Source organism: Artibeus jamaicensis, unplaced genomic scaffold, assembly GCF_021234435.1.
Source record: "Artibeus jamaicensis isolate MK-2021 breed Jamaican fruit bat unplaced genomic scaffold, CSHL_Jam_final scaffold_1019, whole genome shotgun sequence".
Classification (NCBI taxonomy): Eukaryota; Metazoa; Chordata; class Mammalia; order Chiroptera; family Phyllostomidae; genus Artibeus; species Artibeus jamaicensis.
Window position 1 is genome coordinate 31085447 of NW_026522025.1, and position 11861 is coordinate 31097307.

The window sequence follows — 11861 nt, forward strand, 5'->3', positions numbered from 1 at the left end:
CTTAATCTCATTAGGAATCAAGAGATCTGCAAATTAAAAACCACAATAAAATTACACAGCCATCAAACTGACAAAAATTTTAAAACTTTGACCCAACAGTTTCAGACAGTATGTGACAAGAGGTACATCTGCGCACTACTGGGAGCTGGTATAACCACTTTGGAAAATGTTTTGGTAACATCTAATCAAACTGAAGATACGTACACCCTCACAACAAGGCAATTCCACTCCCAGGTACAAACCCCAGAAAAACTTGCACACGTGCAAATAATGATTCATAAACAAACTGTTGATAGCAGCACTGGTTCTAAATTTTTGTTATTACATAAAACCTAAAGTCTACCAAGAAAAGAATAGATAAACTGTGGTAGAGTCCTAAACTACAAAGCTATTCAGGAATAAGAATGGATCAGAGGAGAGGGCACAAGATGGTGACAGGAAACCACTGAGAAGCTGGGGAGTGTTCTAATTTTAGATGAGTGATAGTTACATGGATGTTAACTTTTTAAACATGCATGCCATACTTCACAATAAAAAGAAAAAAAAGAAAAAGTAATTTATCTTTTAAGTAGAACTTTAATATGTATAATTAAACTTGAGGAAAAAAGTTGATGCATAATAATCTTCCAGGTATGTGCACTGTCATGTCTGTACCAATAACACCAATAAAAGGAAGTGTTTAAAAGGCATTAAAATTCTACAATTTCAATATTAACATAGCTTCTAAAAATGAACATAATTCCATGACATGATTCAATAACAATATTAAAGAATTTCTGGAACAAAAGCAGTTGTAAAACACTTCAAATGTGTAAGCTTTAACTTTAAACAGAGCTCAAGGAATGAAAAGGGCTGAAAGAGTATGAAAATTAGATGCACTGAAACAGCAAGTCCTGTTAGCTCTTCCTTTAAATCCAGAATCGAAGTATTTCCTAACGGTTCTAACAGCATTCTCTAAGCCACCATCATCTCTCATCTGAACCACAGTAACTGCCCTTTAACTGGTCTTCCTCTTCCCATCTTCTACTCTTGCCAGCTAAATTCCATTTTCCAGACAGCAACAAGAGTGATTTTTCAAAAAGCAAATACTCTCAAAACCTTCCCAAGGCTTCTACTTTCATTTAGAATAAGTAAAATCCACAGTTCAACATCTCAACTATACTTGTCACCTTGCTCCTGTTTTAATTCTTCAGACATGCCAACCTCGATATGGACTCAGTTGTTACTTTTGCTTTTGTTTCTACCTGGTATAGTTTTCTTTCAAATATTCACATAACTGCCTCTTTCTCATCATTGAGATCGCTGCTTGAATGTCATCTCTCAAAAGAAGCTTCTACTGACCACTGTACCAAAATAGTACCCTCACAACCTCATCCCAACAAACAGCATTCTCATTTTCTTTAATCTCCTCTGCCTTCTTTATTTTCCACATGCATTTAGTTCTATCTGAAATTATATTTGTTCTTCTACTCAACACCTGCCTGCCCCATTCCAACACATGCTCCATGTGGGAAAGAACTTTGTTTTGGTCAGTGCAGTATCCCTAGTAATAGATCCAGACCATGGTAGTCACTTAATACATTTGTTGAGCAAAAAATGAATCTAATTAATAAAGGAATTCTAACTGGAAAGGATTAGAAGAAATACATACATGTTTATTGCTTAATGGTTTTTTCAATAAAACATCTCTGGAAATATGGTCTGCTGTTCTTGCCACATCTTCCAAGAATCGATAATCTAAAAATTTCAAAATAGAAAAATAAACAACATCCTCTGATGGCCAGGAAGCATCAATCTGCTATGCATAAGATGGCTTACCACTTAGGAGATTCATCTCAGTAAATTGCTGTATTGAAACATATGCAGTTTTATCTCGAACTCCATTACATGTTAGTTCTATTTTGTGTTTCTTTACACAGGGCAAGCTGAAGAGACAAAGAGGAGGTGCTTTTATACTTAGAGGTAAAAATGGTACAGATAGAGGTAATAAGGTAGAAACTTTTATATACACACATACACACACACACACACACACACACACACATACCTGCAGGAATAACGCATACAACGTGGACATCTGTACTTGGCTTCTTCTGTCCCACAAGTTTCACACCTACAAAAGCCCACATGAAACTTAAATAAATAAATGACCAATTATTAATTCTACTTGTTTATAAAATTTTAATCTCAGTCAATTACTCATCACAACCAATTTACATGGTTATAGTGAATAATGTATACATACATATCTTTGATAAAATACTTCATAGCTGTCAAACATTGTTAGAACATTCTCCTCTAGGAAACTTGTCTCCAAATCATCTACATCTACAATGTCATTAGTGATATGTAATTCAAGAAAACATGTATTAGATTTTTTTAAAAATCTCACTTTTCACTTTTTTCTACTATAATCAAAGAATAAGATTATTAAACGCCCTTTTCAATTGTAATTCCTGGCAATCTCTTAATGACTGTGTGTGTATATACACCCAGAACTTCAATCCATAAGCTATGTTTGGTATCTTACAGGGACACATACCAGTAAAATATTAAGACCTAGTCAAATGTACAGGGTAGCAGTTGCATCTTTCTTCCTCAACTACACACCCAACCCACAACAGGCATCAGAGTAATCTAGTAATGCTATTACCCACTCTGTCCTCAGTCTTCAACTGCTCTTCTGGGATCTTGGGATACCACCATCAAACTACAGCTACTTCTACTTTGCTCATTGTGTTCTAGATAGTAAAAGTCTAATTCTAACCTTATCCACTTTGTTGTTGTTGGCTTTATCAGATTTTTTGTCATCTGTATTTTCTGTCACACAAAGACTGAGTCAAGATGATAAGCCAAGCCAGAATCTGGTCCAAGTGTTTTCTAGTCCCCAGAATTTTCATCTCCTGTCTTGCCCATTGGACACTACCAACATATTTTCACTGAATTTGTTCTTATCTGACAATCCCCGGCCCCTCCTCATTCCCAATTCCCCACGAGTCCAGGTACCCAAACTTGTGCTTAATTTCCTCCATCTTGCTGGTAGTGTGGTTTCCTCCAAACTATGGACCAGAGGACTCCACAGCTTTATTCCCCCAACAGATTTCTCCCTGCCTTACCTTGACATTGCCAGTTTCCGCTTCGAGCCCACGAGGGAATTTATCTGAGGCTCTTCTTTCACCTCTGTATCATCCAACATCTCTTTCTTTGCAAAATACTTTTCTTCTTTTACACACATTTCATCCACCATTTCCTCTTTTACGTTCTGACCAAAAAACATCTCCACCTGTTTTAACTCCAAGTTATCTTTTCTCTCTTCCTTCACTTCTAGCCAGTCCATCACCTCTTCCTTCACCTTCACTTTCTCATCCTTTACCTCTGTTTCATCCACCTTCTCTTCTTTTACCACCAAACTATCCACCTCCTGCTTCACCTCCAACGTGTCTGGTTTCTCCTCTTTCACCTCAGGCTCATCTTTCACCTCAGGCTCATCCTTCACCTCCTGCTTTATCCACTGGCTATTCAGCATACCTTCCTCCATTTCTGACCAGTCCGTAACTTCATGCTTCACAACCGTTAGATCCACTTGCATTTTCTCTACCCTTTGTCCACTTCTTTCTTCTTTAACTTCCGTTTTCTCCACTCCTGTCAGTCCATTCCCCGCCTCTCCACCGCCGGCCTCCTCCGTACCTGCTTCACCTTTGACTCCTTCCCTACCGGACTTGAACCCCAGCCGCGCCCCCTCAGCTCCACGCTGGAGACCGCCTCCAGACGTCGCTTCATTTTCAGCAGCAAAATCCATCAGCTCACAACCCTTGGCTTCCGCTACCACTCTATTTTTCAGTGTGGCTGGTCCACGCTAACAGATATGAATTACAGGCAGAAGACGGACAGCAATCCACGTGAGAAAAGTCAGCAGCGGTAAACGCCGACCTGCTCGCTTTCCTCCAAGTCGTCGTAAAGCAACACTTCCGCGCCTCGCTACTTTACGACTCTTAGAGCTCTTTACGGCTCTAGAGCTCAGCCCCGGGGCCACCACGAGAATTGGCGTGAGGCCACGCCCACCGTAATCCCGCCTTTGGGGCGGTGCTTTGCCCAAACCCGTCGAGTGGCGGGCTGAGATCTGTCCTCCCTCAGCTCTTGATCAGAGCTTAAAGAAAGTGAAGCACTGGAGAACTCGAACGAGGAGAGTACCAACCTACTGACTTGACTTGGGAAGACCCGCCCGAATCTGTATTAAAGATTAAATCTAATCTTGTATGGAAATGGAAGAAATATCTTGTTACGCCTCTGCAAACTTCAGTTTCTTCGCCTATGCTCTAGAGACGACAGTGTTACAAACCTGTTGGTGTTACTGTGAAGATCAAAGGGAATCGTGCATAGAAATAAGCTAGCAGTGACTGAAACAGACTCAGTATGTGGTGGCTATTATTACCGGGAATCCCAATAGGTTTCAGGTAGAACAGAGGCGTTAACTTTTACTTTTTCAATTCTTTGTCAGTAAGAGCCCGCCTTAGTCAGTTTCCTATTCTCAGCCTCTAGAGGATTCTAAGAGAGTATATACATGTGTATGTATATTTAAAGACTGGGCTGAAAGCTCAATCCTCAAGACTAGAAGACTGAAACATCATACCGGGCTTTTAGACACTTTCACCCTATTTTCATATCATGTCTGAGATACATCGTTTTTCTCGCTGCATAAGGAAACTCTAAAGAAATGGCTTTTTAGTTGTTAGGTTACTTGGTGCTACTGCCTCCCTCAAATCCTGTTATAGTTTGCAGGGCACTTAGCTATTTTTATTCAGTTACCCATTGCTCAGGGAATGGGAATTTTGAATGGGTGAGCAGAGTTAAGAGAAGTAACTTAAAAAACTTAGTTGGGGCACCACTGATTAAATAATGGTGGAAGGAGCATTGAAATAAGTTTGGAGAGTTTAGTAAAATCCCATGAATTGTGAGGAAGAAGCTTCAAATGGAATCATATTGACAGTCTCTTTTAGAGATGCCAGCTACCCTTGAGGTCAAAGACAGCCTAACTTGATTTTCAGGCTAGATTACACGTTTAGGAGTACACTAGAAAAGGATTAAATGACAGAAAGACTCCATCTGGACTTGATAAAGACAAGATTTGGGAGATGGGAGCAATGAGAGGGAGTGTTGATCCTCAAGATAATAAAATCATCTGAATTTCCATTCAGGATCACAGAGAAAGTTTTGAAACTACAAATCAGACACCAGAAACAAAGACTGTAAGGTTTTGGAACTTTCGTTGTTTCCCCACATTTGTTCTTTTTATGATCTGTGTATTTTTTTTCCCTAGTAACCAAAGGGAAAATCATCAAGCCAGTAAGGATCCTTGATAGCATTATAGCTAATAACATATGTAAGTTGAACAATCAACACTGTGGGACTGTAGTTTTAACAGAGATATTGGAGATTGTGGTGGCATGGTTGATAGCAGTTTTGAAGGAAAAGTGAGGCATGAGTGATCCTGAGAAGGGAATTTTGGGTTGTTGGAGTTTAGAGCCAGGGCATTGCCTACAAGAACAGAGACAGGGCAGGGACAGAGAAAGGGAGACAGAAGTTCCACAGGACTGTCATTGAATTCCAGTCCAGTTACTCAAAACATTTTCCTTCCCTTTTCCACCTTAATGGAGTGCTGGTACAAGCCCATCTCCTTCAGCGTAGGATTGAACCTTCCTGCTGTACCCTATCATCTCTGTCTCCCTTCCCTGCACTGGACATTACGGGGCAGGAAAAACCACTTTGGGAACTGGTCCTTTGCCAAAATAATAGAGTTCAGTTTAATACCTAAAAGTCTGGTATTGTTTTCTTGGAAGGCATTTTAGCCAAGACTGTAATACCATGAGAAAGTGTATATTAGGGATGGTTAAAACCATTCTGGTGACCCAGCAGGCACTGTATGTAATCAACCATTTGGTTGACTATATAGAGGGTTAGAAGGGTGTTTCCTGACCCCTCCATGGACAATCAAGAAAACAAAGACCACCAGAAATAAAATTACTAGCTCCATATTACATGACTGTTAGTGGCAGTACCGAAACAGAAAATTAATGTTCTGGTCAAAGCCCCTTGTTTGTACTTGATGCAGCTAAAAATAAGGGCCAGGAAGTAGAAGGGAGCTGTGTCCACACAAGTGGCCGGAAACAGGAACCAGAAACCAGAAAGCATGGAAGTCTGAATTTTATTTTGTATGGGTATGTGTAGTGGTGTGGTCACATTGGATTGTTCAGAAACAAATGCTAATAGGAGTTACTAGGGATCGACACCTGTGAAAGGAAGGAGGAGGAAGCAGGACTGGCCAGAGAGAGAATTTTAATTGTGATGCAGGTCTGACAACACCGTGGCCACCTGATAGTTAGCTTCGGAGAAAGCTTTTTCCTTTAGAGTGTCCCTCACCAGGCAGAGCTGCCTATTACTTTATATCTGGCTTCACTCGGTCAAGCTCCAGGCTGCCCCAGAGGGGACATGACCTTGGGAAAGAGGCCTCTCTGCTGCCAGACCAGACAGCTGGAGGCTGCTGGAGGTGGCCGGGTAGCAAGTCCCTCTTTGGGACCCGGGTGGCATAGCTCCGTGGGGTGAATGTGTTTGCCTCTGGCCATATGGCCGCCTCTCACTGAATCAGCTTCATTCTTTAAGGCCAGTTGTCTGTCTCTCTTCTCCATTACCTTGTTAAAAAATAACAGTCACTCCACAACTCATAGGTATGTATATTCTCATTATACTGAGATGTACATGACTGTGGGGGTGACTTCTTCGCGAGTCCCCCCGGTGCCACGGAGACGCGTGAATGAGTAAATATATGGCCGAGACATGCTGGATCTGTTTGGGGAGGAGGAGTGGGCTGTGGCCAGTTTCCCAGGGGAAACAAAGGCCAGGAGCAGCCAGTTTCTCTGAGGAGAAAAAGGTCCCAAGCGCCTTTCTCCATAGCCTTTTATTGGGTTGTAATACACAGGAATACAGGGCGGCAAGAATCAAATAGTAGATGACATTTCAAAGAGATCTGAGGGCTTCAGAGTCTGAGTCAGTGTCTGCCAGGAAGAGAGTTGCAGAAACTTTGGGAGACATACTCATTTCCTCTCGGACCCTTATCATATGAATGAAAGCACTCTTAGCAGATTTCACAGGTTTATCAGCAAGTTTTGTGATGCCAGATTTTTCCCCAGGACACACTCTGGCAAGGCAAAGAGTTGTACCTCTTCCCATCAGGTATTCAGGCTTAGGGGGATTAGAGCCAGGAAGCACTTCTCCCAGAGAACATGGGGACTCGGGCTTTGTCAAAGCCGGGGGTGGGGGGTGAGAGTCCATTGCTCTTTGTTGCAGCCCCCGAGTCCTTCCATGAAGGCCTCCCAGGTGATCGAGTCTGGCTTAGGTTGCCCCCCACTGTGAGGGGTCTTACCCGTCATTGACTTCCGACCAAACTTTGGGGGCAGGGAGAGGAACTGAGGCAGTGTTTGCTACCAGACACAGGCTTTGTCTCCTGTGGCTGGCATTCCAAAGGTTGTCTCTCACCCTTAGCCACAAGGAGTAGAGATACAATTCCTAAAATCAAGCAGAGCGGTCTACAATGCATGACTATACTATACAGTCATGGAGACACACTTGTCTAATTCCAAATATCTGGGGGAAAAATCTAATTGGATCAAGAAAGTAAGGAAGGAAGGATCACTTAGTATAAACATGGTTGTAGAATTGCTGGAGAAGGGCAGTTTGAGCTGGGCAGTGTTCTCTTATGACGAGAGAAACATTGGGTTTAAATCTCCTTTGCTGCTAGCTATGTGACCACACTGGGTCTCAGTTAATTTCTTCTATCTGTAAAATGGAAATAGTTATACCTATTTTAGAGGGCTATTTTGAGAATTAAGTGAAAAAATGTATGTGAAAGAGCTGTGTAAATAGAAGCATTCTACAAATGTGTTATTTTCCTCATACTACCAGTAATTTTGAAAATCCTGCTGGTAATAGCTTAATGTTTTCTCTCTCAGATTGTAGAGGACAAAGTTGACATAATCTTATTCCCCAGTTCTTGGCATCTGTTCGTCATATGCAATAACCCTCTCCTTAATATCTTTGCTATTTGTATATTTTTGCCTAGGCTGAGGTCCAAAAGATTTTCTTTCATATTTTATAGAAGCTTTATACTTTTAGCTTTTACATTTAGGTCTGTGATCCATTTGACTTTTTTATTTAGTGCAGAGTAATGGTTTGAGTTCTTTTTTGTATATGGATATTTTATTGTCCAAGTGAGATTTGTTATAAAGACTATTCTTTACTCTTTTTTGTTTTAAGATTTTATTTACTTGTCTTTAGAGGGGAAGGGAGGGAGAGAGGGAGAGAAATATCAATGTATGGTTACATCTCATGTGTCCCTTTCTGGGAACTGGCCCGCAACCCAGGCCCTGGGAACAACCACAGTTGTTTGGTCTGCAGGCCCGCACTCAATCCACTGAGCTACACCAGCCAGGGCTTTATTCTTTCTCCTTGGATTGCCTTGACATTTTGTCAAAAATCAAGTATCCACAAGTATAAGGACTTATTTCTGGACTTTCTGCTGTTTCATTGATCTGTATGTCTATCTTTGTACCGACACCACACTCTCTTGATTACAATGACTTGATAGTAAGTTTTAAACCTGGGTAACTAAGTCCTCCTGCTTTGCTGTTCTTTTTCAAAATTGAGTTGGCTCTTCTAGATACTTTACTAATCCATGCAAACTTTAGGATCAGTTTATCAATTTCTACAAAACAGCTTGTTGGGTTTTCACAAGAATTGTGTGGAACATATAGGTCCATTTGGGAGAGAATTAGCAACTTAACAATGGTGTCCTACAACTCATGAACCTGCAATATTATTCATCTGTTTAGATTGTTTTTTATACAACTTAAAAATGCTTTGAAGTTTTCTGTATACAAGTTTTTTCATGTTTTTTGCTAACTGTGTATCTAAGTATTTTATCCTTATTGATGTGATTTTGAAAGGAATTATTTGCTTTCATTTTGGGGGTTTTCATTGCTATTGTGTAGAAATTCAGTTGATATTTGTATATTTATTTTGTGTCCTCTGGCCTTACTAAATCTATTTATTTTATTATATAGTTGGATTCAATTAGCTAATGTTTTGTTTAGGTGTTTCCATGTATGTTTATGAGGGTATTTATCTATAGGTCTCTTTTCTTGTAATGTTGTTAGGTTTTGTTACAAGGATTCACTGCATGTATATTTTTCCCATTTCTAACTAATTTCTGCCTTACTAATGTGTTATATGATGATATCTGATCTGTTGTTAGTCAACCCATCCACTAAATTCATTTCAATTGACATATTTTTTTGTAATCAGTATCTTCAACTTATTATTGCTTCATAATATTCTCCCCTATCTTCCTTGGAGATATTTCTTTTACTCATTTAACATTTATCACTTTTTTTTGTTCATTAATTCTGCTTCTTTAGTACAAGTTGTCCAGTGTTCTAAAAAAATTTCTTTTATGGAATTATACTCCCCACATGCTGTCGTATTTTCCACTGTGATCTCATGTTTCCTTGGGAGTATAAGCAACCTCAGCTATAATTCATACTTGGAAAGGGAACGTCGAAAGCCTAAGTGATTTTTTAAGGGGGTGAGGCAGGTAAGGAGGAGAATGAAGGTGCCTTAGGGTAGAAAGCCTTTGGTGTTATAATCTGGGCTCCACATAGCCAATCTGCCCTTCCATGGGGAGAACATGCCCCTCAGGTCACCCCTGCCATCTGCCATCTCTTTTCCAAGAGCTACTGTATTCTGTGCTGTCACCTGGACCCCAGGGTGGAAGAAAGAGAAGAAAAGAGCGGTTCTCAGCCAACCTGTATTTATAGTTATGAGCTTTATTAGTGTTACTCTTCCTTTTTGAGCAGGTGTTGGGCTGGCCCTGCTGTTTCTATGCCCACCTTGTATTGGGGTGGGCAGTGATCCACCCAAGGTAGTGTAGGTAGAAAAAGGGCACAATTAGATGCATATTATCTCTCCATGCTGCCCCTGGTCCCCAACAGTGTCCATCTATGACTCCAGGCTTTTCTTTCCCCACCACAATGGGTCCCAACTCCCTTCATTTCCTAGGAGTTTCTCAGAGAGTCAGAGTTAGGCTCCTAGCTCCATCACCTCTTTCTCACTTACGTAAGAGCTTCAGGAGAAGATCTGGGGGCTCCAGGAGCAATAGTGTTGTTAGTTTGCTGTCTTTTGAGGAATGGGGTTTTCCAGAATGAGCTTTTAAAAAATAGCAATAGTAATAAATTTTTGAAATGATTTAAAGGGTGAGTCCACTATCCTCCCTACTGCGCTCGCCATGACATTGCTCGTGTGTTCTCAGGATGTGAGGTTTCATTATAGTGACAGTTTTGAGTCAACTTGGTAATTCCCATGTGCTTGTTGGTGGGCTGCTGCATCAGCACCACCTGTGTACTGGATGAAAAGCAGACTTTCGGGCTTCCCGTTAGAGATATTTAACCAAAATGGAGGGAGCTGCTGGAAAAGTTTTCTAAATGTTTAATTTGCTTTTATTTTTTATTCTTCTTCTGTGTCTATGAGTTTTTCTTTTGCTTAATCTCTTTACTTTTTCATCTAGCCCTCCAACCCCTCTCCCCTCTGACAGCTGTCAATCTGTTTTCTGGGTCTATGAGTCTGTTTGTATTTTGTTTGTTAGTTTATTTTGTTCATTAGATTTTACATATAAGTGAAATCACATGGTACTTATCTTTCTTTGACTGGCTTATTTCACTTAGCATAATACTACCCAGGTCCATCCATGCTGCTGCAAAAGGTAAGAGTTACTTCCTTTTTTACAGCCAAGTAGTATTCCATTGTGTAAATATACCACATTTTTTACATCCACTCATGTACTGTTTTGCATCTGGGCTACTTCTGAATCTTGGCTAATGCTGCAGTGAACATAGAGGTATTCTTTTGAATTAGTGTTTCAGTTTTCTTCAGTTATATTCCCAGAAGTGGAATCATTGGGTCATAATGCAATTCCATTTTTAATTTTCTGAGGTAACTCCATACTGCTTTTCTGATGGGAAATATTTTTAACAATTGTCACTGTGTGTACTTCTGATATACAGTCAGGTTTGGGAACCACTGGGTGACGGTAGTGAAACTGCACTGTCCAATACAATAGCAACTAAGCCACAGTGGCTATCGAGCACTTGAATTGTGGTTATTTAAACTGAGATTATGCTGTAAATGCAAAACACACAGATTTTAAAGACTTAGTTCAAAAGTGTAAAATTCTCATTAATAACACTTTTATACTGATCTCATATTGAAATGATAATATTTTGGATGTAGTAAATTATGTATAATGCATTCTTAAAATTAATTTCACCTGTTTCTGTGTACTTTTTAAGTAATATATCTGGCTGAGATATTTCTACTAGATAGCACTATACTAGAAGATGTTATTAAAATTCAACAGATGGGGTTAACATAATGTGAATACTCAAGAATTAGCACTCTGATTTCAAACTATATTACAAAGCTATAGTAATTAAAATGGTATTGTACTGGCATAGTAACAGATACATAGATTAATAGAACAGAATAGAGAGCCCAGAAATAAACCCACACCTATATGGTCAATTAATTTTAAGACAAGAAAAGCAAGAATATATAATGGGGCAGTGATAGTCCCTTCAGTAAATGGTGTTGGAAAAAGTGGGCAGATTCATGCAAAATTGTGAAAATGAACCACTTTGTTACGCCACATACAAAAATCAACTCAAATTGAATTAAAGAATTAAATGTAAGTCCTGAAACCATTGAATTCCTGGAAGAAAACATAGGAAAAAAAACATAGGAAGTATATATATACTCTT

General features: G+C 39.8%; 1 protein-coding gene across 2 annotated transcripts in view; it reads right to left on the reverse strand.

The window, feature by feature from the left end:
• ZNHIT6 (zinc finger HIT-type containing 6) overlaps positions 1-3947 on the reverse strand; it is a 62278-nt gene extending 58331 nt beyond the window's left edge. For both annotated transcript variants that reach the window (XM_037136534.2, XM_037136533.2), the window contains exons 1-4: positions 3117-3947; positions 2048-2113; positions 1819-1925; positions 1652-1737 (exon numbers count right to left, since the gene is read on the reverse strand). In XM_037136534.2, coding sequence (XP_036992429.2) covers positions 1652-1737; positions 1819-1925; positions 2048-2113; positions 3117-3799 — 942 coding nt within the window. In that variant the 5' untranslated portion in view covers positions 3800-3947. The remainder of the gene's footprint in view (positions 1-1651; positions 1738-1818; positions 1926-2047; positions 2114-3116) is intronic.
• Positions 3948-11861: the final 7914 nt, after the last annotated feature.